The sequence below is a fragment of the Geotrypetes seraphini genome, chromosome 15 (assembly GCF_902459505.1).
Source record: "Geotrypetes seraphini chromosome 15, aGeoSer1.1, whole genome shotgun sequence".
Taxonomy (NCBI): Eukaryota; Metazoa; Chordata; class Amphibia; order Gymnophiona; family Dermophiidae; genus Geotrypetes; species Geotrypetes seraphini.
In genome coordinates this window covers 8,195,910-8,223,798 of record NC_047098.1, presented here as the reverse complement: position 1 = coordinate 8,223,798, position 27,889 = coordinate 8,195,910, and the positions used below count along the sequence as shown (strand labels likewise).

Here is a 27,889-nt window from a genome sequence, read left to right as displayed (position 1 = left end):
GGGGACGGGGAAAAATTTATTCCTATGTCATTCTTTATTTTGACATCACTTCCTGGCTCTGTGACCCGGAAGTGATTTCAGAGAGGAACCAGGCCAGCGTGAACTGCAGGTAGGAGAAGTTGCTCGTGCTGGTGAAAATTTAAAGAGGTACGTAGGGGCGCCGGTGCCCAGAGCAGTCTGCCTCCCTCGCCTGCTTGTTATGCCACTGTCTAGCCCTTATCCCACAGACAGTCTGGATAAACAATGTCTTCTCTTTTTGTACATAGGCAGGATCAAAAAGATATAACAATACACCAGAATACAATAAAAGAAAAGACTAGCCTGGTAGAGAAGCTAAAGCAAGAAATGGATTGGATGCAGAACTGCAACACTCAATTTGATGAGAGCATTAAAAAAGAGGTAAGGGAATCGGACCCCGCAGAACCTGCCTCAGGAAAACAGGTGAGGAACGAAGAGAGAGGGGAGACATGATTGAAACGTTTAAGTACATCACGAGTCGCATTGAGTCGGAAGATGATATCTTCTGTCTTAAGGGACCCTCGACTACCAGAGGGCATCCGCTGAAAATCAGGGGAGGGAAGTTTCATGGAGACTCCAGAAAGTACTTCTTCACCGAAAGAGTGGTGGATCAGTGGAACAGACTCCCACTGCAGGTGGTTGAGGCCAGCAGCGTGACGGATTTTAAGAGTAAATGGGATGCTCACGTGGGATCTTTAAGGGAGTAAATTCGGTAGCGAATACTTGGAATGGGCAGACTTGGTGGGCTATAGCCCTTTTCTGCCACTATGTTTCTATGTTTCTATGATGAAAAGTCATGCGCATTAACCCTGCTAGCGCGGCTTAATAAAAGGAGCCCTAAATGATAAGAATATCTATTTTGGGAGAGTATTGTGGATATTTTGATTTTCTTCTCAATAGTTTGCATATTTTTTGCAAGGCTTTTTGCACACATATTCACAGATTATGCATTATAGAAACATGATGGCAGATAACGGCCAAATGGCCCATCCAGTCTGCCCATCCGCAGTAACCATTATCTCTTTCTTTCTTTGAGAGATCCCACGTGCCTATCCCAGGCCCTCTTGAATTCAGACACAATCTCTGTCTCCACCACCTCTTCCGGGTGATTCCAGAAAGTAGGCTTCTTTACTTCTGCATGGAAATTCTTACATTTATCAAATCCATCCAAGCTCATACAAGAAAATGTGCATTTTATTTTTCTCTCTAAGAAAGAAAATCAGTTTGGTTGGTGGTAGAAAGTAATATTTTAAAAAACTCTAATGTAAAGAAGGAAACAATTGTATTAGAATTAAAGTCTATGTGAAATGTTTTTATGTCTCATTTTAGGAAAGTGGAGTTTTTCAATTGGCTGAACAAGGTGCCCTTTGTCGAGGTTTCAGACATGACGAAACCATTCAGAAACAAAAAGATGCCCTGGTTGAACTGCGGATCAGAATCAAGGAAATGTCGAAAGCACATCCATCAAGTGAGAGCTGTCTTTTTAATTTCTGTATCCATTGTCCACGTTTGGCCACAATTCATGGATAGTTTTACCCACAGACTTTGTACCGGTGTTCCAAGTGAGCTATGCTGTGCATTTTTTGCTTTGAAATATTCAGTGGTGCAAGATCCCCATGAACATTTATTTATTTAGATTTTTATCCCGTCCTCCCAGTAGCTCAGAACGGTTTACAAGTAAACATCCACAATGGAGTGAATTGGACATACAAGATTATACAGTAGATTTAAATCCTTGGACATATGAGCAGCAGTTTAAATATAGGGACTATACAGAAAATTGAGAACAGTAGTTTAAATATAAGTAGTTTAGTTTGGATACGAGTTATTTGAGTATAGGCTGAGAGTGGACAATACAGAAATTTAGGCAGAAGATTAGAATGGAGAAAGAAGGGTAGAGGTGGGGTTTAAGGGGTTGGGTGTAGATTGAGGGTGACCTTTAGTTGAAGAGGAGGGTCTTTACCATTTTACGGAATGTCATTAGTGAGTTCTGGAGTCTGAGTTGAGGGGGGAGTTGGTTCCAGAGTTGGGGAATGAAGTGGCTGTAGGAGCGTTTGCGGGTGGTTTCCGAGAGGAGGGACCTTCTGGGGGGAATGCATAAGCGTGTCTCTGATTCTGATTGGAGGGTGCGGGTGGGGATGTAATGGGTAGCTTGGATTTTATGTAGGAGGGGGTGGTGGCATAAATTCTTTTGTTTGCTATTTCCAGGGCCTTGAATGCACAGTGTTGGCTAATTGGGAGCCAGTGTTCAGCGCGGAGTGCTGGGGAGATGGGATCATGGTAGTTGAGGCTGTGTAGGAGGCGGATAGCTGCATTTTGGACCCGTTGGAGGCGCTTGAGATCTTTTTTGGTTATTCCATTCAATAGGGAGTTGCAGTAATCCATTCTGGAGAAGACATATGCGTAGAGGAGTTGGGCTAGGTCAGGTGTGGAGATGTAGGGACCTCCTTTTTCTTTGGCTATGCTTTCCATTGAAAATAGTGATGAATAGATTTGTAATTGGAATCTGCATGCATTAATGGCCTCCTCCCAATCTAAACATGGTCCTAGGAATATCTCCTTTAAATAGGGTTACCAGACATGTCCGGGGGTCCGGATGGCTTGTCATAACCCGGCACTTTATCCGGGTTTCGAAAAGCTTCCAGCTAGCAGTGACGTCGGGACGGCAACTGCGCATGCGCGAATGCAATGCGGTGATGTCGTCGTGTCACACCAGTGCATGCGCACATGCCCTCCCGACAAGTGAACATGTTGGGGGGGGGAGGGGGGGCCTGGGTCCGGTTTTCATTACGGAAAATCTGGTAACCCTACCTTTAAATATGGCTAAAAGTTAATGCATTGCAGAGTGCTTTTAACCACCCTAAGGGAGAACAGTCTTCAGACAGCTTCTCTATGCAGGTAAATCTTTGAAAATGGTTCTTATTAAGCTTAGACCACAGGACCGTTCTAACTAGGGTATATAATAATAATAATAATTTTATTTCTTATATACCGCCAAAGCCATAGTAGTTCTAGGCGGTTTACAACGAAGAAGGGCTGGACAATCAGCGAAAATGGTACAATGTTACAATCAGAGAAAATTAGGTGGCAGAGAAAAAAATGGTACAACAGAGAGAAAAAAAGGTACAACAGAGAGAAAAAAAGGTACAACAGAGAGAAAAAAAGGTACAACAGAGAGAAAAAAAGGTACAACAGAGAGAAAAAATGGTACAACAGAGAGAAAAAATGGTACAACAGAGAGAAAAAAATGGTACAACAGAGAGAAAAAAAGGTACAACAGAGAGAAAAAAAGGTACAACAGAGAGAAAAAAGGTACAACAGAGAGAAAAAATGGTACAACAGAGAGAAAAAATGGTACAACAGAGAGAAAAAAGGTACAACAGAGAGAAAAAAAGGTACAACAGAGAGAAAAAAAGGTACAACAGAGAGAAAAAATGGTACAACAGAGAGAAAAAATGGTACAACAGAGAGAAAAAATGGTACAACAGAGAGAAAAAAAGGTACAACAGAGAGAAAAAAAGGTACAACAGAGAGAAAAAAGGTACAACAGAGAGAAAAAAAGGTACAACAGAGAAAAAAAAAAGGTACAACAGAGAGAAAAAAAGGTACAACAGAGAGAAAAAATGGTACAACAGAGAGAAAAAAAGGTACAACAGAGAGAAAAAAAGGTACAACAGAGAGAAAAAATGGTACAACAGAGAGAAAAAATGGTACAACAGAGAGAAAAAAAGGTACAACAGAGAGAAAAAATGGTACAACAGAGAGAAAAAATGGTACAACAGAGAGAAAAAAAGGTACAACAGAGAGAAAAAAGGTACAACAGAGAGAAAAAAAGGTACAACAGAGAGAAAAAAAGGTACAACAGAGAGAAAAAAAGGTACAACAGAGAGAAAAAAGGTACAACAGAGAGAAAAAATGGTACAACAGAGAGAAAAAATGGTACAACAGAGAGAAAAAATGGTACAACAGAGAGAAAAAATGGTACAACAGAGAGAAAAAAGGTACAACAGAGAGAAAAAAAAGGTACAACAGAGAAAAAAAAAGGTACAACAGAGAGAAAAAAAGGTACAACAGAGAGAAAAAATGGTACAACAGAGAGAAAAAAAGGTACAACAGAGAGAAAAAAAGGTACAACAGAGAGAAAAAATGGTACAACAGAGAGAAAAAATGGTACAACAGAGAGAAAAAAAGGTACAACAGAGAGAAAAAATGGTACAACAGAGAGAAAAAATGGTACAACAGAGAGAAAAAAAGGTACAACAGAGAGAAAAAAATGGTACAACAGAGAGAAAAAATGGTACAACAGAGAGAAAAAAAGGTACAACAGAGAGAAAAAATGGTACAAACAGAAAGAAAGATGGGTACAATTATGGCAATGAAATGGTACAGTGAAGAAGGTCAAAACAATCTGCGTAAAGGACATATAGAGATAGAGGGCCAGGGTGGGCATAGGGTCTTAGGGTATGAATCGGGTGAAAAGATTAGTTTTTAGTAGTTTCCTGAAGTTTAAGTAGGATGAAGAGTGTGAGATGATGTGGGCCAGACAGTTATTGTGATGACCTGCTTGGAAGGCAAGAGTTCTATTTAGATATCTTTTGTAACGGCAGGTCCTTAGGGTAGGGTAGCTAAACAGGTGGGTTCTACGTGTGAGTTTGGATGGGCGGTCTAGGATAAAATGGGGTACTAAGTAAAGGGGGGCCGAGCCAAGGATGGATTTGTAGCAGAAACAGGCGAATTTGAATAGCACTCTTGCTTCTAGGGGTAGCCAGTGAAGTTTGTGGTAGTAGGGAGTTATGTGTTCCCATTTTTTTAGTCCGAAGATCAGTTGGATTGCCGTGTTTTGAATAATTTGCAATCTTTGTGTGGTTTTTTTGAAAGATATGTGTTTCTGGAAAGAGATTTCAGATTCCTGTGCTTTTACTCTTCAAGTTCATTTACTTATAGCATAATTAAGGATTTTGGCCACAGAAGAAGTCTGCTCACTTAGCCATAGGATCACTACTTTGTTTGGTTTCAGCATCTGTCAACTTAATTTACTGCCTGAGTTAGTTGAAATTGTTGATGATTGACTGTATCTGAATAAGCAGGGTTGAAAAAACCCCAGATCATTAGTAGACATTCAGGAAAAAGAAGAAAATTGGCTATTTATGCTAATGTTATTCCTGGATATTCAATGCCAGGGCCCTGTCTGGGCTTTGGCATTAAATATCCTTTTCTGGAGCTAGCTAAATCAATATTCAATCCTTGCCTGTATAAGCCAAACTGCTTAAAGATAGGACTGCTATTTATGCAGCCTGATTTAACTGGGTTACTTACGCGGTGGGGGGGGGGGGGAGTGCTGAATATCAGCGCTTTACTTGACTCCATCCCTGGAATGCCCACAAGTTTGCCACTTTTGAGTTCAGCAAAAACCAGTCACGTTCAGCAAAGACAAGTGCTACTGAACAAGCAATTTACAAGGGGCTGCTGAAAAGTTCTCAGCCCAACCAGGAAAAGAATGCTGTGGAGCCATGAAAAGTGTCAAGAAAAGTATGGAACAACTTGTAAGTTTCATGGCTCCACATCATTCTCTTGGGTGGGCTGAGAACTTATCAGCGGCCCCTCGTAGTGTGATGTCATAATGCCTCATTCCACCAATGCCTAAGAACAAGCCTCATCGGTGATGTCACAATGGCTTGGTTTCCCGATACTTGGGCCCATTTACTAGATGCATTTGCCTCATTGAAATGAAAAGTGTGGGATATAACTTGTAAGTTTCATGGCTCCACATCATTCTCTTCTTGGCTGGGCTGAGAACTTTTCAGCGGCCCCTCGTAACCAGTCAGCAACCGCTGCCAGCCAGTTGAATTGTTTTGAATATCGACCAGTATGATTTGAAGTCTAATTATTTTTCATCTTGACAGAAACTCAAGAGCATGGTGTACAATCCCTTAGACTGCTTAAAAAGGAGATCCTGGAGCCAAAACCTCAGAAACTGCTCATAACTAAAGAGCATGAAATGCCCTCAGTACCAGGAGACATGGAGACAAAGGTGGTAAGAGAGTAATTCAAAAATACTGCCTTAGCGTTAGCAACAGAACTTTAGAAACATTTTCAGCACCAACATTTATGACTCAAATACACTTATATTTAAGATCCTGAATTTAGGCTTGCAATTCATTTTCCTAGATTTTGGCACTCCTAACTTTTTTTTTTCCCCTGCTCAAACTCTGCCCTGTAGCTGTCAACATTTTAAACACCCAGAATGCAATTTTGCTAATCTTCTATTTGTGAATCGCACAAACCTGAACAAGCAATCTACAAGTCTCTGCATGCAATAGGGTAAACCCTGAACTGGATCAAGCCTGATGGGTGAATCTGAAGCTAGCTGGCAACAGGACACTGGGTTAGATGGACTCTTGTTCTGACCCACTGAAAATTATGCACATATAAATATAAATCAAGCTCTGCTTTCAAACGCCTCTTCAAGCAGTGGATAAACTTAGTTGTGTACTTGCTGTGCATGGAAAAGTTACCGTAATTCACTTTTGTAGCGGGATGGGCATAAAGCACCACTTTGCTTGCAGAAATCTTGGAAAGTTATCCTGCTTATATAGGTCTAACAAAAGCTGGCAAAATGTTGCAGTAAAGTATAACAGGGTTTGGCAGATGCAGTTGGAAATGAAGCTTAGCTTAACTATTATGACCCTCAAATGAGCACACAGACACAAATAGCCACAGTTCTGGCCCCCATGCCTGTTCATGAGATAGGTGCTCAAGTTGGGGTATTGTCCAACCCAAAGACAAGCAATGGCCAGATATTCATGTTTTCTGCTCCATTTCTGTTGCAGTCTGAAACCTGTGAGAACGGAGAAAAGTCAGAATTAGCTGTAGAAAGAACAGCGCGCCTGGAAATGTCTGAAGCGTTGGATCTCAGTGAAGAGATGGTACGTAGGCCAAAGAAATCTGCCAGTCCGGGTCAATGTCAAGCAAACAGCGAATCTGGTATATCATTCAAACTGGAAAACTTATTTCATTCCACTTCAGGTTGTTGCTGGACTTCAGGTACTGTCTTCAATTCAACAACAACAAAAGACATCATAGTTTTGCTACAGAAGGGGCGAGCAACCTGGGTCCTTCAGAACCACAACCCAGTCAGGTTTTCAGGATTTCTCCAATGACTATGCAATGCATGCAAATAGATCTCGTGCACAGACATTGGGGAAATCCCCAAAACCCTATTGGGTTGAGGACCGAGGTTGCCCACCCTTGTGTTACAGTTTCTCTTCCCTAAGTTACACAGTTGGACCAGTTAGCCCCAGGCTGACGTGTCTTCAGCCCCAGTTTGCTTTCTTCATTTTCACCTCTACCTAAAGGGCACTTTAAATTTAATAGACATCCTCCTTCTTTCCAAAGGCTTGTACCATGCCCTTAGGTATATGTTGCGGTTTTCTTGCCATTGATTAAGGGTGGGTGGTTAAAAGTGCTTTTTGTAAAAATTATTTGTGATAAATTTGCCAGAGGGCAGGACTTTCACGGTGCCTTAGTCCAGCCATTCCCAATCCAATCCTCAGAGCACACCTAGTCCCATCCAGTTTTCAGGATATACATGAGATAGATTTGCATACTTTGCCTCAATTGTTTGGCCAGGAGTGGGGAGACATGGTCAGATTTGCGTTTTACGAAGATCAACTTGGCCGCACTGTTCTGGATTAGCTGGAGTCTTTGAAGACTTTTTTTTGTTAGACTTAAGTAAATAGCATTACAGTAGTCTAGTTTGGAGAGGATGATAGATTGGACAAGGACGGCGAAATGTTGTTGGTGGAAGTAGGCCCTTACTTTCCTCAGCATGTGGAGGCTGAAAAAGCATGATTTTGCCAAGGAGTTGAGATGGTCATTGAAGGAGAGGGAAGAATCGATAATGATGCCGAAGACCTTGCTTGAGAACTCAATCTGTAGTACGAAGAGGGTGGGCAGGTGTTCTAATTTTGGGCCGAGACAGAGTAGTTTTGTTTTAGATTCATTCAATTTCATCTGTACCGAGAGGGACCAGGAGTGGAGTCTTGTTATGTCCCATCTGCATCATTTATGTTAAGTCTTGACATAAATGATGTATAGTGATATATAGTGATATATAGTGCATAATAATATGAAAACAGAGGAAAAAGACCTCAAAAAACCCTTGGAGTCTGATCAATAGAAGGACGCCAATTTAGGGTTAGGGTATCATCATAGGTCAACACCTCTGTTAAGATTCATTAAATAATTTAATCGATTTTTAAATTACTTTTTAAATATTTTGTGTTTTTAATATTTTTAAATCAAATTTCAATTTCTCCCATATTGAACTGGAGAATAAAGAGCTGGCAACCATCAGAATGTAACAAAAGACAGACACTGTGATCAAACTGACAACAAGCGGCCAAATCCGTTTCACACCAACGGGCTTCTTCAAGGGAAATACTGACGCTTGTTTTAACCTCAGTATCAATTGAGAAACAGTTGCTCAGTTATTTCTTACATAGTTGCCACCACCAAGCTCTCATTTACTTTTATTTACTTTCTTTACATAAACCTTTGTTGCCTTTTTTAAAGCCCTTCTGAGTTTAGTTCAAAGTTTTCCACTTCCCTTATTTTCTTCTACCCCACCAGCTCCTTTTCAGCTACTTCTCAGTTTGGCCAAAGTCAGCATATTTAAAATCCAAAAAATTGAGTTAGGTATGACTGGACTTCTCTTTTTAGTTTAGCCAACAGTTTCCCACTTCCTTTATTTCTTCCCACTCTGCCATCTCTTCCTTCGGCTACTTCTCCGTTTTGCGTGTTTGAAATCTAGGACTTCGAGTTAGTTGAGACTGAACGCCTCCTTAACTTGTGGTGATCACTGCCACCTTCTCAGACATCAGACACGCTTTCTCCATTCGCGAGCACCAAATCCAGCATCAACACTCCCCTAGTGGATTCTGCCTCTTGTAAGGCATCCACAATCTCTCTAGTCCGCATCCAGTAGATTCAAGTTACCCAGTATTATCACCTCTCCCTTCATTCCCACTTTTATGATATCATCGATCAGATTCCTGTCCAGTTCTTCTGTTTGAGTCAGAGGTCTGTAAAGTACTCCTGTGAGAATGGAAGTATCATCTTCTCTTTAAAAGACTGTATACAGTCTCAGTTTTTCCCCACCCCTGCTTTTCAGCTGCCTTAATATTGTTTTTGGTTTTGTTTTTTTTACAGAGAGTCACTCATCTCCCTTTACCATCTTCTCTGTCCCTCCTAAATAGATTATAGCCAGGAATGACCGTGATTCTGTAATCACTTTAATGTGCAAGGGAACTCATTTTCTCGTCCTGTCCCGGTGAGTTCTTTTCCTGTCCCTGCCCCATTCCTGCAAGCTCTGTCCTTATCTGCACACATCTCAAATATTTTAAAATCATAAGTGTTCAAGGCTTGTGCGGTTAAGAGAGAGCTTACAGGAATGGGACAGGGAAAGCAACAAAACTCACAGGGACGGGACTGGAAAATTAGTTCCCGTGGGGACGGGGAAAATTTGTCCCCGTGTCATTCTCTATGTGCATATCCATTTCCAACATCAGAGCTTCCAGAACAGGAAAGTTGTTGCCTTTACTGTGAGCATTTTTGCTCTTAGCCTTCCAGCACTCTTTGGGAAAGGTACAGAAAAGGGCAACAAAAATAGTAAAAGGGATGGGACGATTTCCCTATGAGGAACGGCTAAAGCAGTTAGGGCTGTTCAGCTTGGAGAAGAGACGGCTCAGGCGTAATATGATAGAGGGCTATAAAATACTGAGTGGAGTGGAAAAGGTTGATGTGAATCACTTGTTTACTTTTTCCAAAAATACTTTCTTCACTTGACATGTAGTTAAACTCTGGAATTCATTGCTGGAGAATTTGGTGCAAGCAGTTAGCTTAGCAGGGTTTAAAAAAAGGTTTGGCTAATTTCCTAAAACAGAAGTCCATAAGCCCTTATTAAGTCCTAGAATAAGCAGCATAGAATATGTTTTACTCCTTGGAATCTTGCCAGGTACTTGTGACCTGGATTGGCCACTGGATACTGGGCTTGATGGACCTTTGGTCTGTCCCAGTATGGCAACTCTTATGTTCTTATGGTTGGTTTACTTGGATTTTGTAGTATTTATTATGGTCTCCTTTCTCCTTTTTGCTTGATAAGTGAATTAAGATGTCCTTTTTGGTTTTGCTTTTCTTTTCTTGACCAGTGCTTCTGTAGTAGGACAGCTCCTAATACTCATGCTTTCTTTAGACCCCATGATCTCATACTCCTTAATATAGGAGGTTTATAGCTTAAGAAAAGAGATAGATGTATAAACTGATCAGTCAAATTATAAGAGGATCCTCCAAAGTTACCTTTCAAAGATCAATGCAAATGCAATAAACAATTACCTAGCAAGAGTGATAGAAGTCTGAAGTATGCCTTGTCTAATGTGGGCTAAGTAATGTGTTTTCTTCAAAATGTTACGAGTCAAACTTGGATGTTTTTGTTACATAGAGTTTTATGGACCCCTACGCGCTTACAAAAGATAGATAGCACTAGATCTAATAGATGCTGGCATTGTAGAGTAGAAGTCGGGACATTAGATCACTTAATTTTTTTTTGTCCCTGTGTAAATGCATTTTGGAAATTAATTTGGCCCCAAATTAATGAATTACTAGAAAATCATGTAGGACTCATATGATACTATACTATTTGGTACAGCAATGAGAACTCAGAGTCCGATTTCAGCAAACAATAACAAACTATTATTAATATTGACAGGGGTCGCCATGCAACAAATAACTCAAAATTGGAAGGACTACACCAAATTAAATTTTACATTTTGGTGGAATTCAGTCTGTCATATATACAAAATGGAAAAAACAATAGCATTACAACAGGGAAATATTCATAATTTTAAGAAAATTTGGGAACCATTGACTCGCTATTCCAATGATCAGATTTCATAGCACATTAGTAATAGTTATATTAGAATGGGGAGGGGAATGTATATTATGTGGAAATAAGAAATGAAAAAAGGGGAGGGTTATATTTTATATGATAAGATGAATTATTTGTAATCACAATTTTCATGTATTAATTGAATATAATATGTACAATTCAAATATTGTAAGAATGCAAAAATTTATAAATAAACTTTTTTTTTCAAAATGTTACTGATTTTTTTTTTTTTTTAGAACCGTGTTTCATTATTTCTTTTGAGATGCAAATGACTTAAAATCCTAATAAATAAGTGAGGTACTGCTGCAGTGGTAGATGAATACAGAAAGAGAAAATGTTTAAAAGAGGTGCAAATGTGAGTTGACACTGTACTATATTTCTTAATGTTTTCCACAGTATTTCAGTTTAATAAATGTTCTTGGAAATCTGATGGACATAAAGGAACTCTCAGGGCTCCAGTCTATTAAACACCTGTCACAGGAAGAAAGAGAAGGAGCGTGCAAGCAACGACAGAAAGATATCCAACTACTGAGTAATAAGATCAGTCAACTCAAAAATCTGTTGCAGAGGAAAGAGGAGGTGCTAACAGAATATGATGCAGATCTCCAAGAACTTAGGTATCAGAACTCAGTTATTACATGATATAAACTTGGTTGTAGACTCCAGGCCAACAATTAAGCTGATATCAAGTGTCCAATAAATATTTATTGTTTATTGTTTATTCAGATTTTTTTATTAAACGCTTTTTCGAAACTACAAAGCGTTGAACAAGATTTAAAATTAACATTTAAACAAAAATTTAACAAATAAAACATACATTTCTATAAAGTTAAGTCTCAAAATCCCAACCGGCAGAATTTATCTGCTGATAGTTTGGATTTGTCCAATTTCCTGGAGAGGTCGGAGTCTGAGACTCAAGTTTCTGCTACTGTATTGGTGCAATTTGCTATTGATTCTGATAGGGAATGGATGCTAAAATTGTTTTTTTTAAATATAAGAATGTTCCCTTTTTGTCTAATAGTATAAGAATGTATCCAGACGTTTCATGTCCGACCCAGAAAAGAAGAAAATAGTTTCTTATTTTGAGATCTCAGGTGATACATATAGGGGCAACTTTTGTTCTGAGGTTCCTCTGTAAGTGCATTTTGGTATATAAAGAGAACAGATATGTTTTCTATGAGCTGCAGCAGTTATTTAAGTTTATTTCATCTCAGGATAGTAAGTAATTACTTATTCAGCTTCTTTCTAATCCATTCAGAGAGGAATTGTTCAAGGGCAGTCAAGCCTCCCTCTGGTTTTCCTTGGTATCAATTTTGATGGTTAATTTCAGCAAATATTCAACTCCGTCTTCATTAGATTGTGGACTAACTGATACTATGTAATGTAAATTGTACCTTTGTATTATGATTTACTATCCAAAGTATGGACATATTTTGTTTTACATTGTATTTTTTTTCCAGTGTTTTGACCAAGATTGCCAAAAATTATAAAATCAATTAATCAATAATTTTTTTTTTTAAAGTATCCAATAGAAACGGCAGCTATAACATATTTAAATGCTTTTTCCCCTCACAATCTGGATTCAATACTACTTACAATAAGCATTATTTGTCAGATTTGGACTAATACTTATGACAGACTTTTAAATAGCATAACAACATTATTAAATAATAATTTTGTGTGCTCAGGCAAGTATATTGTGCCATTAAAAACCACCAGAGCTGATCTACGTTGGGGACTTGACATTTTTTTAAATTATTAAATAAATCGGAGAAGAAATAATAAAATTGGAACTGGGATGTGGGAAGATACAACCTTCATGTTTCAACAAATTATACTCAAAAGATAAGCACAGATTGAGTTTACAGCAGTGAATGAGAAGGCGTGGATCCCTCGAATTCTAGAACACTGCGCGCAACTCCTTAAAATGCCCCTCCCACGCCCCCTATTCGGAGCTGCGTGAAAACATTTACTTGCACATCTTTATTTAAATAGTGACTATAAAGAAGCATATATAAATTCCAATTATTATTAGCACCCAATTATCAGCCTGATTGGCTCATTGAGCAATTAAATTACAGAGACAATTTTGAGCACTAAGCTTTAGTAAAAGGGCTCCATATTAAGCCAGTTCCAACATTTTACAAATTGATATTCATCACTGGTCCACAGTAGAAAAACGTCATCTACAAGGGTTGTTTGAAAAGTTTGATAAAAAAGCAAGTTAATGTAGTCTCCATCGAGGGCTATACACTTAGTCCAACGAGTTTCCAGCTTACACACGCAAAATATCAGCCCGATTTAAAAAAGAAAAAAAAAAAATTTTAAGCCCCCTCACCCTCTCCCACAAGTGCCCCTCCCTCCCTCCTCTCTGAACAAAAAAAAAAAGTTGCCCCCCCATCCCATCGATGCCCGACGCACTTTAAAATTATGGCAGGAGGGCTCCCACTCCCTCCTGCCATCGTTCCCACTCCCGACTTCCCTCCATCCAAAACAAACAGCAGGAAGGATGCCGACACCCCCCTCCCTGTTCCAGCTCCCTCCCCGTACTTTTAACAGAGCAGGAGGGGAGCTTCTACCTGTCATTCCCTCATGCCCTGCAGATTTCAATGTTTACTGCCTATGGACAATTTCCTTTTAGTGGGCCAAGTATCAATGATGTAGATTCATTCCAATATTAACCTTTTCAAATATTAAACACAATTTTAAAAGCCAGCAGGAGGTAAGGGGACCAGTGGCATAGCGACGGTGAGTGGCATCTGGGATGGTAGGTGGGAGAGGGGAAAGGAACAGAGAGCCCTGTGGAATGGTTGGGGTCAGAGTTCACTGAAAACTACAGCTGAGATCGGAACATTCCCTAATTCAAATCTTCTTTTGTTCAAATGGCCACAGCCTCTACAATACTATGATATAACTCCTTATCTTTTCTATCTGATACAGACAAAGCAAAATTTCGCTGAAAATGCAGCAGCTTGATTTGTCAGAACTAGAAGATGAAATTCTGAGGCATGTGGAAGAGAATGCTCTTCTCAGGGAAGCTCTCAAAAGGACTGAGCTCCAGTTGAACCAGGAGAAACAGATCAATAAAATTGCTTTACAACAGAAAGTAAGTGAAAACGACCAGACAAATATTCTACCTCATCTTCATATGCTCTTCCTACTACCATTTCAGGAAAATGTTACACTTATCTCTTTTCTTTATAATTCTCATGACCGTCATTTAATTGGAATCTAAGAATCTTACTGTAATTGCACCGGGAAGTTTAGGAATCTTATTGTAAGTCACCATGAATCCTTGTCGAAATTTCCAGGATATAAGAAATTGGATGGCATGGCATGGTATAATAAGAGTATCCATGGATATGTTAAAATCCACAAACACATTCATAAATAAAGTACTTTGCCACTCTATTTTGGGATATTTCTGTAAAGCATGAGTTAGTGGTTAGAGGTTCCAAGCAGCCTAAAAGTTTGAATTTACAATCCAGCGATTTCTGTCAGCAGTGATTATACCTCTGTAAACCAATAAACTGAGAGCCAAGATCTCACTAGTTTCATGAAAATACTAGGCCTGCAATCAAAGATTTCCAAACACTGATATTAATTGTGCATCATCTTTCAGACCTTCCTAGATCCTGTCATTTAGGACCAAATTCAGGAAATGGTACTCAAATTTTGGCACCAAAAAATATCAGCATGGAGTGCTGAGTCAATTAGGGCCTTAAGCCCCTCCCAGTGCATCCCAGGATGCACTAGGAAGGGGAAGGCCCGCCATTTTGAAGATGCGGGCCTGCCGACAGGAGTGAGTCTTCTGTTGGGTCTTCTGAAAAAGGTACGGGAAATATTGGGAGGCCATGTGGCCAAATAGGGGGAACCTGGTCTGTAATAGAAGGGAATGGGCATCCCTCCTGTTGATTCCAGGGGGTTGTCCGGGGGGGGATGGGGGGTTCACAATAGGGAAAATGCTTTAAGTACCTGATTATAAACCACTTAGATAACCTTGATAGGCGGTATATAGATACCTAATAAAATAAATTATAAAATTATCCCTTCCTGGAATACTCTGTGGCCATAGAAAAGATCTGTTCTTAAGTTAGACATCGAATTAAAAAAAAAGTCCTTTGTTGTGTGTTCTCTACTCATTCTACATGACAACCAAACCTCGTTCCACGTGGCTCCACCTACTACAGAATTTTCTTCTCAATAGTCTGGCTAATCTCCGGCGCATATGAAATTTCTCTCTCGCTTAAGGGTTATTATCTTCCTGTAATTAAACTTATTACTAAGGGACCCCATAGCAATTTCCAAAATTATACCTTATCCATTTTTGTTTGTATCATGGTCTCCAGAGGGCATAAATTTTCAAACACTTTGCACCTGCGAGGGAAACCTTGTCATATTCTGTGTATACACAAAACCAAGATGTTGTGTTAGTCATAAATTCAAAGTGCAGAGCTCTCGGCTTTGAAGTTTGTCCTGGAGTCAGGAGGACAACTTTCCAAACAGTTTGCACAAGTAAAACAGGCCTTAGCACCTCAAAACCGCAGAAAGTGAACTGCAGATCCTATTGGAAGAATAAGGATAGGTCCCGGGCCTGCCGTTAGCCCTGGTGATCCAGCTGTGAGCCGGGGCAGGAACAATCCCTCCCGCCTCCTGTCCAAGCTGACTCTGAAACCTCTCGCCTCCCAAACTTGTAAAGCCTTCCTTTTCTGCAAGGTTGCCATGGGAATGTGTGGCAGCCATTTTAGATAGTGGGAAAAACCATTTTCCTGCAGCTGGAAAAGGGCTGATTTTCTCTTTTCTCAATGTTGCAATTAACGCGCAGCCATTAACAAAAGTTAGCACTTAATGCCACCCATTTTGTAAATGGTTACGGCTCACACGCTAATCCTGCAGTAATTGGTGAGCAAGCGGTAACGTAGATGTGCTGATTAGTGCAGAAACGCTCTCTCTGTCCCCCAACATGCCTCCTCCATGGAAAAAAATAAAATTCTTTTGCACGCAGTTTATGCACAAATATCAACTGTGCCAAAGGATACCTGAGCGCATCCGATGAAAGCCCTTTTAAGCGATGTTAGGCGCATTATAGTCCTTAATGCATCTTAGTTAAAGGGCTGCTTTGTTAGCAAACAAAAGCTATTTGCAATGGTAGTTATATGATATGTGAGAGAGTGGAAGGTGAAGCCTTTTCATGTAGGCTGGTACAGTGTGTGGAGGGAGTGAAGGGAGAGGAGGCATCTGAGGTGGGTCTGCAGAGAGGGTGGTGAATACAATGGAGAAATCCTTCCCTTGCCAATTTCAGTTAAAAATGAATAGTGTCACCATACTATGGCCTATAGGATCACAAGTGAAATGCTAGTTTGGGTCACAATCAGAGACTAAGTTGTTTTTATTTCACTCTAGGGCTCTTTAGATCATCTGGAGAAAAGTGAATCTCCAGCACAAGAAGATGGACTTGAGAAGGTATGGAAATGTCTGATCAACTCCTAATTAGTATAAGCAAGTGAAATTAAAAAACAATGTGCCACTGTGATCAGCACCCCTATAAGAGGGATAATGGGTGGATCCAAAATATTGATACGTATACTTCTCCCTCCGAATCCGCGGTTTCAGCATCCGCAGATTCAGTTATTCACGAGTTTTTGGGGGAGAGGGGGTGATTTAAATTTTTTCACCTATTTTTAAGCCTTACCTGGTGGTCTAGCAGGTTTTCGGGGTAGCAGTGATCTACGGGAGCTCATGGCACTCATTTCCTATGAGTGATCTGCACGGGGCAGGAGTGTAGGAAGATCACTCCTGCCCCGAAAGCCCGCTAGACCACCAGGTAAGGGCCAGGATGCTGGAGGGAGGCGGGGGTGGGTCAGAGCCGGCCAAGAAGATATTCGCGGTTTTTCACACTTCGCAGTCCGGCTTTGCACCTAACCCCCGTGGATACGGAGGGAGAAGTGTAAATGTTTTTTTACTATTGAATGCACTAAGAATAGGAGTAGAGAAATAGCCTAGTGGTTACTGCAGCAGCCTGAGACCCTGGGGAACTGGTTTCGATTCCCACTGCAGCTCCTTGTGACTCTGGGCAAGTCACTTAATCCTCTCCAGGTACAAAATAAGTATAATATGTAAACCGCTTTGATTGTATCCACAGAAAGGCAGTATATCCAACTCTTCCTCTCTCAGCACACTACCAAAACACTTATCCACACCCTCATCACCTCACGTTTATACTACTGCAACCTGCCACTCTCAGACCTTCCACGTAGCCATCTCACTCCCCTCCAATCCATCCAGAATTCAGCTGCACGACTCATATTCCGGGAGAGCTGTTTTACCCCTCTCCTAAAGTCACTTCATTGGCTTCCTGTCCTTTTCCGAATACAATTCAAGCTCTCTTCACTTATCTCCCCCCCCCCCCTTGAGCTCCTCTCAGCTGGTAATGTCCCTCCTATCTGTGCCCTTCTCTTCAACTGCCAACTCCAGACTCCGTCCCTTCTATCTTGCTGCACCGTATGCTTGAAACAAGCTGCCTAAATCCCTACGGTGGGCTCCGTCTCTGGCCGTGTTCAAGGCCCAGCTAAAAGCCTACCTCTTTGAAAGTGCTTTCAACTTCATTTCCTTCAACCCCCAACCCTATATGTTATGTCTGTCTGTCCAAGTTAGGTTGTAAGCTCTTCTGAGCAGGGACTGTCTATAAATATCAAAATGTACAGCGCTGTGTATGTCTTTCAACGCTATATAAGTGATTAGTAGTAGTATATCAATTCGCCCAAACCCTTTCCCTACATAAATTGTTGAAGCACTGAGAATATGGAGAAGACTTCCAAAACAAGAATTGGATTTATTGATTTATACCTAGGTTCTAAGGCAGTTAACAAATGCTTCTTGTGATCTTGACATTAAAATCTGGGCTTAGCATGTTTTGCAGTAAGCATTTTTGTGTGTGTGTTAAGGCTTAATCCAACTGTTTTGCATAGTAGCATAGATTGCAAGCTCTTTGGGGAAGAGGCTTAGTGTACCTGACTTCAAATGATGACTTAAACCCCTTGAAAAAAAAATAGTGGAATAAAAATCCAAAATTACTGTTTACATTATTAAGGGGCTCTTGTACTAAGTAGTGCTAACAGTGGCCTGCACTATCTCCAGTACGGGTCTTTCCCACGTGCTAAGTCCACTTACAGCACTGTCGGGAAATGGCTGATTTTTGTATTTTGGCAATAATGATTCATGCTAATTTTCCCATGTAGACAGTAAGGGTTCACATGTTAGTGGCAGTGGAGCTCTGCTAACTGACTAGCTCAGAACACGCCTTCGCTCCACCCCCAGACCCATCCCCAGTGCAAGAAAATAAAAGCTGTTTTTTTTCAGCATGTAGGTAGCACATGCAAAAACTACCAGGGGATGCCTGGTAATGCCCCACGGTACTGCATTTTAACCTGCGGTAAGCACATGTTAATGCTTACCACAGCTTAATAAAAGGGCTCCTCAGGGGTGAAGTCATTAAGCTGCATTGTGGCAGTGACCCACAATATTTTCTTTTTAACGCATGTTAAAAGCACTAACATGACTTACATTATTATAGTACAGCATTATGTAAGTCACTGTAATGAAATTCAAAGAATGCAAAACACCTCATACCTATGCAAATGCGTAAGATAGTTTGTGGTAAACATCTGCAAACACCACAAACTGTTATAGGAGGAAATCAATAACCCAGGGTTATCTTACCATCTTAGGAGCATCAGGCCACGATTCTTGAGGGCCAGATCTTAAAGGGGCCATTGGAGCTGTTCCTGCCCCCCCCCCGATAATCATCCCCCCACACTCCTTGATTGTCACCCCACCCCTAAAAGATGATGGTCTGAGTCCCTAGAAAGGAGTGATCCCCAGTTTGCTCTTGCCATTCCTTCAAGAACTATAGCAACCCTAGCAGTAGTTTCAAGGTACTACCACTAAGAGTCATGTTTCCTCATATGGAAAACTTGACCCTCCCTAGCAGTAGTACCATGAGACTACCAGTAGGAGCGTGATATTGGTTGAGGGGCTGGTAAGGCAGAAGTGACTAGAGAGACCACAACAGGCATGTGAAAGTAGACTCAGGAGGAGGGGCTTCTTTTAAGAAATTAGGATCTGATTGGGGAAGGGGCAGAACAGCTCCAATGGCCCCTTTAAGATGTAGTTCGGGAGTATTGGACCACAGCTCTAAAGCTTGATGCACCTAGGCCAGGGGTAGGCAATTCCGATCCTCAAGAGCCGGAGCCAGGTCAGGTTTTCAGAATATCCACAATAAATATGCATGAGATAGATTTGCATCTTAAGGAGGCAGTGCATGCAAATCCATCTAGAATATAAGAATTGCCACTGCTGGGTCAGACCAGTGGTCCATCATGCCCAGCAGTCCGCTCATGCGGTGGCCCTCTGGTCAAAGACCAGCACCCTAACTGAGACTAGCCCTACCAGCGCATGTTCTTTTTCAGCAGGAACTTGTCTAACTTTGTCTTGAATCCTTCGAGGGTGTTTTCCCCTATAACAGCCTCTGGGAGAGCTTTCCAGCTTTCTACCACTCTCTGGGTGAAGAAGAACTTCCTTACGTTTGTATGGAATCTATCAACTTTAGAGAGTGCCCATATACATATTCATTGTGGATAGCCTGAAAACCTGACATGGCTCCGGCTCTCGAGGACCGGAATTGCCTACCCCTGCCCTAGGCTAATAGAATAATACTGCTAGCAGGCTGACTCGCAAGCAGTGTTATTCATTTACCAAGGGAGTCAGCAACCTGCATTGACTCCCGTGATAAATGAAGATTCAGTAAAAGTCTGCCTTATACCTTATCTTGATATCATCCCAATAGAGTTATTTAATGGCAGTAGTGCACACGGTTAGTAATACTGTCACAGCTAGGTCCACCCAAGGGGAACATCAAGGATCAGGGTCATGTACCTTCATTCTGTAACAGTTGCCTTTCACTTCAGGGTGAGCCTGCGCTACTCAAAGGCTGCCAGGACTTGAAGCATAGGGATCCCAAGGAAGAGGGACTGGACTTCAGACATCTGGTGGAAGAAGAGACAGGGAGGAAAACAAATGCAAGAAAAAATCCAAGACAACAGGTAGAGGTAGAGTTCAAGAATAGGCAGAGGTCACGCAGACAGCATATGTTCATTAGAAAAGACGTGCCAAGATCAAGCACCAAACATCAACAGAGAACAAGGCACTTGGAGCTCCACAAGAAACCTAAGGATGGAGAAGACTTGGAGTTACGGGGTGTTTATTTTTGTATGGAACCAATCAACCCAGGGAATCTAGGAAGGCAGAGTATCAAAATAGGAAAATGCCTGAACTTATCACATATTTAGAGTCAGGATTCTGTCTGGTAAGGGTATGACAATTGCACATTATTTACCACAGGACCATTGTATAAGATGAGTCTCGGAGCAAATAATGTGCATTAACTGCATTAGTGTGTGGTGACTGTTGGTAAAAGACTGCCTAAATGATAAATCATGCTGAACACATTTGCATTACATGAAATATGTAAATTCAAACTTATCAGTATTTGTAGCAGAATTGATACTGTCCAACATTGATCTGCTACATAAATAAATTAATTTCCAGAACAGTTGCTTTTGAAATGCATTTCAGTTTAGTCCATGCACATGTCGGTTTCTCTTTCAATTAATGCATAAAATCTGCTGAAATAGTCACACAGCTTTTAAGTTTGCCTATATCTCTGTCTAGTTTCAGTTTAAAGGAGACCATTATAACCTTCTCACTTCTTAGATTTATAATGGAAAGCATTACTGTGGCCTGGTTGTGTGTCTCATGTGCTGGAAACTCCAGTTTGAATCTCCCATTAGGGGCCAGAATGGACACACTGCAAAGTGAATGCACTCTGTCCCAGGGACGTAGGGAAGATGGTCACGGGTCCCCTCCAGCCCTCTTTCTGATGAAGACATTGCATTAGATATGCTGCCTTGGATGAGGCTTTTTTTAAGAGGGAGGAAACAGAGAAACATGACAGCAGACAAAGACCAGATGGCCCATCCAGTCTGCCCCTCCGCAACATCTGCTATCTCCTCCTCTCCCAAAGAGATCCCACATCTGTCCCATGCTATCTTGAATTCAGATACAGTCTTCGTCTCCACCACCTCCCTCAGGAGACTCTCCAACACATCTACCAACCTTTCTGTAAAGAAGTATTTTCTTACATTACTCTTGAGCCTATCACCTTTTTAGAGAAAACAATTTTTATTGATGGTAACAATCAGGCAATAATATACAAGCTCCAAGCAGAGAAAACCAAAACAAAACTACAATAACCAGTCAAAACTGACCAATAAAGAAAGCACCATCAGTTTTTTTCAAATAAATGAGCAATAACAATCCCCTCCCCAATCCCAATAGAAAATAGGTAAATTGCAGTCCACCATTTCAGGACCCTGTACTCTTATAGGTCCCAAAGAAGACTATCATAACCCCACCACCACCACCTGTACACTATTACTGTAGAAACAATGAAAGAAATATATACAGCCCCAACAAGAAGAACAAGAAATACAATGAACTCAACTTGCAGTACAGCAAAACAGTGCTCATCACCACCCTTTCCCCCTCCCCCCCTCCCAAGACCTCTGTCCCAATTTTACGTAGGCTAGCTATGTATTGCAGAAAATGAGGAAAAGGGAACTAAAGGATTGCCACATTAAGCGTGAGGAAAAGTTCCAAGTGTATTAAGGTAATGACTATGTATTTGTATAGGCAATGAGCGGAGGTAAGGTTCCTGAGCCTATCACCTTTTAACTTCATCCTATACCCTCTCCTTCTGGAGTTTTCCTTCATTGGAAAGACTCGCCTACCGTACATTAAAGCCACGGAGATATTTAAACTTCTCTATCATATTTATTTGATTCATTGTCTCCAAAGAGCTCAGAATGGGTTACAGGTTGAACATACATAGAAGACAGTTAACAGGTTATGATTTGCCATAATTACAGCACAGTTTATGATACAAGGTTTTTTCAATCCTAACTTTCCCTCTCTCCTGTCTTTCCTTCAGAGTATACATATTAAGGTCTCTAAGTCTGTCCCCATACCATTTAGGACAAAGACCACTAACCAATTTTGTAGCAGCCCTCTGGACTGACTCCATCCTATTTATATTTTTTTGAAGGTGTGGTCTCCAAAATTGCACACCAGAGACTTATACAGGAAAGGGGTGGGTGTGTTGGTGGGGCATTATTTCATTGTGGAAGTGATGCTGTGCTCTGAACATTCATAACCAGTCAGGTTTTCAGGATATCCACAATAGAGAAATTTGCATATACTACCTCCATTGTCTTATGCATATTCATTGTGGACATCTAGAAGACCTGACTGTCTACGAGTGTCTCAAAGACTGGGTTGAGAACTCCTGCTTTAAAATGATTTCTGTTTTCATGTAACACCATTTGCTGTGGCCTTGCAGTTAAAACCGTTGCCTCAACCCCCTGAGGTTATGAGTTCAATCTGTGACTCTGGGCAAGTCACTTACTCCTTCCATTGCCCCAGGTACCACAGTTTTGGGAAATTACTTAAGAGAACCTGATTGCTATTCAGTGTATTGTAAACCGTTTTGGGTGAATCTCTTCATGAAAAAGACAGTTAATAAATCCCAATAAATAAATAAAATTCATGAGATGTGTGTGAATCCCAGAATACCACTTGAGTTTATGAACTTTAGCAAATGTGCCTTCAGATTAACTGCTTTTCCTCCTGCAAATATATCCCCTGCTTCCTACAGTTCTGAGTCAATGTTTTTGCATTCACATAAGACTGTGTACCAGTGTGCTTCATTTTACTCTAATTAGTCAATCCACTTAATGTGCCACAGGTACTAGCATTCTTTCAAACGAATTTATATCCAGCCAGGAAGCCAGTGTACTGAAGCCAACTGCAGTTTTTTCCAGTGTGCCACGTGGCAATGAATATTCTGTCTTACTGACATGCCATTTGTTTCAAACAGGGTTTTATTTTATTTTATTTGTTTACAGAGTGCAACTAAGCAAAAAGTTCTACATGAAAAGCAAAAGAAGAAAGAATATGAAAAAGAAACATTAAAGAAACAACTGAAAAACACTATTACTGCTTAATGGTTTCACTTCTACCTACTTGCAACTTTCCAATTTAGGTAACTTATCCACAAAAAGAAATGTCTTGTTTTGGGCCTCAGACAAGAGTCTAAAGCGCCATTATCCTACTGAAAGTCACTTTGTAAAAAATAAGGTGTCTGGATTACCCCTTCATTGCCTCAGACTCTTTATCTTCAAATTCAGATGACCCGGTGCACTGTTATTTACTGCTCAGTGAATAAGGCTTGTACTGACTTTATTGGATGAAGATTGTCAAGAAGTCCCGAAAAGGAGAAAAATGACCTATCACTTAGCAGTAAGTGAGGACAGAACAAGGATTCAAGTAAAAAATGCGGCAGATTTGACATAAGTCATGAAGCAGAACCCAGTAAGAAAATCTCCGTTTTAGTACAGAGACAATTAAATCATTCCGCTACACTTCCAAAACCTAATAGAATGTAATAAAGAGTGCCTTAGAAGGAATATCCGGATACAGCTGGGATGTCCATTTTAGATCCCAAGTGTGGGCCAGATTTTCCCTACAAAATATTTGGATTATAAGTAGGAAAATAATAAAGATTGTGGGACCAATATTGAAAAAGGGAATTTTGACTTTGCTGGCATGTGGCTCCCTCTATGTGTGTTTCTGAAAATTGTGTAGAGAATATCAAAGAGTTTAAATTGTCTAGAGGTCCTTTTTACAAACAGTGATTAAAAAGTAGCCTCACCACATCCTTATGCGGACATTTTTATCACTGGGGTAAAATGGCCCATTTTTCTGTTTATCTTATTAAGGACCACATGCTAATTTTACTATTAGTACATGAGCTCCTATAGCTACCCATTATGTAGGCGGTTAGTTTGCAGCAACGTAGCACAGAACACCTACTCTCCGCCCCCAGACCTAAAATTTAAATGTTATTTTTTTATGCAGGGGTAGTGCATGCACATCCAGATATTACCAAGAAACACCTCAGCACGCCCCATGGGAAGCCATTTTTGGTTGCAGTAAGCAATTTTGTACAAGGGCCCTTACATAGCCAGATACTGCCTAATTATGGGCCTGCTTAGAGGAGGAGCAGAAATAGAGCTTAGAGAATGACACGGTGACAAATTTTTCCCCGTCCCCAAGGGAACTCATTTTCCCATCCTGTCCCAGCGAGTTCTTTTCCTCTCCCTGCCCCATTCCTGCAAGTTCTGTCCTCATCTGCACAAGCCACAAACACTTTAAAATCACAAGTGTTCGAGGCTTGTGCAGTTAAGGCGGAGCTTACAGGAATGGGACAGGGACAGCGGCAACAATCATGGGGACGGGACAGGGAAATTGAGTTCCTATGAGGACAGGGAAAAATTTGTCCCTGTGTCATTCTCTACAAATTCTCCCATTAGTGGCAATATTGAACTGTACATAGATATGTTATGGTTTAGTTTAAACCTGTCTAATAGCAGGTTAAAACCAAATCAAGCCAGAGCCATCACAGTGCAAGATGCATAGTCAGCACTGCAGCCTGCGGCTCTCACATTCATATTCAAGTAAGCACTGGCACATTTGTACTTACCGCAGTGACCATGCAGACTCAGTCAGGCCCTTTATTACTGGCTATGTTCTCCTGAATGTTTATGGTTTATTATTTATATTCCACCTTTATACAAGGCAGATCACAACATTTCAGGTCCTAATGTATTCATTTTCTAACCATTAAAAATGTGATTTGTAACATATATCACTCACAACACTGAGTCTAATTGTGGCCATCTGCTCAAAATATATTACTGACAGTGGCAAGGTACAAATGATACTTATGCACTATTTAATTGTGGTACATAGAAAGGGTGCTTTTCAAAGTCCCTTTGTGAAAATTGTCCTTCCGCCTCACAGCTAGTAAAAGGAAGCGTGGTTACTTTTACCAGTAGCAGAAAGGGTAGAATTAGGTGGGGGGAAGAAGGGTACGTGCCAGGGATTCATTTTGAAAGTTCTGCATCTGTTTCAGGCGGGTGCAAATTATGTAGGCACAAGGTACCTGCATTTCTATGGCTGTCTGAATTTTCAGGCTCTTGGCAAATGCATAGCCAAAAGGTCTCTTGTTTATGCAAAAGGAAAGGTATTCCCTGACCAAAAGAAAAACACAACCCAACAGGGAACATTTTCACTGCAAAAGAACACATTCATTCAGATATGCTTCCAAAGGGGCCCTTTTGCTAAAGTGTGCTAATGGATTTAGTGCATGTTAACGATTAGCACTTGCTAAATGCCACGCAGCCGATTATATACCTATGGGCTGCATGGCACTTAATGCACACTAATTCATTAGCGCACCTTAGTAATAGGACCTCATAGTTCATTAAATGGTTTCTAATCAGATGGACTACATTAGAAATTGTGTCCACAATAATTTGTAAGCTGTGACTATAATCAGTCTTTTATATTACAAGAATGGGCCTCAAATGATCTGTAATCCAAGTGGGCAAATTCATCGATTGAGAACTATTGGTATACGGAAGAAGTCGGGATGCCACATAAAACTGGGATATAAGCCAAGTGGTGACCTGTTTTCCTCTCTATTTAGGAGATCTTTAACATATTATGCTTCCATTTGTGTTATGGTAAGTGGATTTTTAACCTGAGAAGTGTTTTTCTCCTGTTTTGGAGGTTTTCTTCTTCTCATGTTTTTTCCACTACCAGGCCAATGAGAACAACGTAAACTCGCTAAGGAGAAACTATGTTCGCCGATGGAATCTGAGGCCCATTTTTGTAATGTTATTAAGGACTGATTACAGCCACAGCTCACAAATTATTGTGGACACGATTTCTATTGTAGTTTGACAGCAAACACAGTGCCCACTCCTCTACCCTTTGGTTATTGCTAATCATTTGGTACATTGGATTCACTTTAGGAATGATTTTCCCCTGTGAAAATAGGGAGAATACTTCTCAGTCATTTCCTTGGTTAAAGCAACCGTTTACCTTGAGGGCAATTCTGTAAAGAGTCAACTAATTTTAGGCATCAGGAATGTGCATAAAAAGTGGCAGATACAGTTAAATAACTTCTTTTAGAATATGAACTAGCAGGAAACTATGCACTGTGTTTTGATGGCAGGTGCAGAAGACAAATACAAACCTAAATTAGAACATTCTATAATTTACATTAATTCTGACTAACATTTAGGCACAAGCACTAATACCAGCCGTAGGATTTGTGTAACTGGTCGCCTTAAATTTAGCCATGTTTTGCACCATCTGTGCTCGTATTCTATAAAGGAAAGAATTGGCTTGAAATAGGCAGCTGTCCCAGACCCCTCAATATAGAATTATCCTCCTTTTACCCAACTTCTTTGTGTGTAAGTTTACCTGAAGCTTAAGCAGGTGTCCCTGAGAGCAAAATTTCTCATGCACTTATGAGGTATTTTTACCTTATAAAAGTTATGTGAACTAAGGGGAGGATTTGGGCTATTGTTAAGACAAATTATTTTCCCACAAGTTTTTCTACTATAGACAGGGTCTTGTTGCTTAAAATGGGACCTTATGCTAACCCATCTTATCAGTAGCCCACGTTGATAATTTCCCCCTAAATAGGCTTAATTGTGTACAGTACTTAGTTTTCCTGAGGTAAGTTTTAAAACAAAAGAATGTATGTGCTCTTGCTTTGGAAATTTAGTTAAGTCTGTGGAGTGAAAAGTACAAGCATGCTTTTCATGAATGCAGGCAGTTAGAGAAATCAGCCCCCAAAAGGGGAGCAAACATTTACCCCCCACCCTCTTTATCAAGCCGCTCTGCCAAGCAGTGCAAGCTAAATGCCAAGCCGCCCATTCCAATCCTGCAGGCAGCTCGGCATTTAGTTCGCACTGCTGGGCATTGTGACACGAGAAAAGGGGGAATAGTAATTTAAAGCTTCCGTGTTGTGATTTGCTGAGCCCTGAGAGCAGGTATTGTTTGTTGTATATATAATATATGAATAGAGTTTAATTGTGAAACTGAATTGTTTTATAAGACGAACCTGAAAAATTTGTACAAACTAAATAACTCTGCAAAATGTATTTATTTTTCACATTGTTGTATTCCATTGGTTTAATACATTAAAATAACTGTCTTTTTTCCTGTTGTCTTTGTTGTGTTTTTCACTTACTGCACGGTTTTCTCCTGTTCCACTAAACTTCCAGTTCAATTGGACTAAGCAGTTATTGGGCTACTGCCTTCATTTACAACTATCTGGGGCTGTTCCCCATCTCATATTGTGACATCATAATTAGAGAATGACATGGTGACAAAATTCATCACTGTTCCCGTCCCCGCGGATAACCACGGGAAACCATCTTCATGTCATTCTTTAAGGAGAGAGGGAAGAATCAGAGTATGAATGACCAGAACCACTGACCTGCAAGCTTTGCTTTGAACAATGCTGGTGTAGAAGGACTGAGGTTGAGTAGCAACATTCCAGAGCTGAGATTGTGATGTCATAATGCCTCATTCCACCAGTGCCTAAGAACCAATCACATCAGTGATGTCACAATGGCTTCATTATCCTTGGCTCCCATAAGAATCAGAGTATGAATGGCCACAACCACTGACCCGCAAGCTTTACTCTGAAGAATGCTGGTGTAGAAGGACTGAGGTTGAAATAGACACTAGAAAATGACATGGGATTATTTCCTGCGGTTATCCGCGGGGATGGTAACGGTGATGAATTTTGTCACTGTGTCATTCTCTAATCATAATGCCTCATTCCATCAATACCTAAGGGCCAACCTCATCAGTGATGTCACAATGGCTGGATTTGTCTATATACTTGGATCACTTTCATTATATATAGCAATGATTTTGATTTATAGA

At 40.6% G+C, this 27,889-nt stretch overlaps 1 protein-coding gene across 5 annotated transcripts in view; it reads left to right on the top strand.

The window, feature by feature from the left end:
- FHAD1 (forkhead associated phosphopeptide binding domain 1) overlaps window positions 1–24,274 on the top strand; it is a 100,098-nt gene extending 75,824 nt beyond the window's left edge. For 2 of the 5 annotated variants that reach the window (XM_033922975.1, XM_033922974.1), the window contains exons 23-30: window positions 267–399; window positions 1,348–1,486; window positions 5,922–6,052; window positions 6,849–6,944; window positions 11,360–11,580; window positions 13,904–14,069; window positions 16,367–16,426; window positions 19,930–20,921. In XM_033922975.1, the coding sequence (XP_033778866.1) occupies window positions 267–399; window positions 1,348–1,486; window positions 5,922–6,052; window positions 6,849–6,944; window positions 11,360–11,580; window positions 13,904–14,069; window positions 16,367–16,426; window positions 19,930–20,310 (1,327 nt within the window). In that variant the 3' untranslated portion in view covers window positions 20,311–20,921. Of the gene's footprint in view, window positions 1–266; window positions 400–1,347; window positions 1,487–5,921; window positions 6,053–6,848; window positions 6,945–11,359; window positions 11,581–13,903; window positions 14,070–16,366; window positions 16,427–19,929; window positions 20,922–22,983 lie in introns of those variants that run through there. The other 3 variants (XM_033922977.1, XM_033922978.1, XM_033922976.1) reach the window with 3 other exon arrangements.
- Window positions 24,275–27,889: the final 3,615 nt, after the last annotated feature.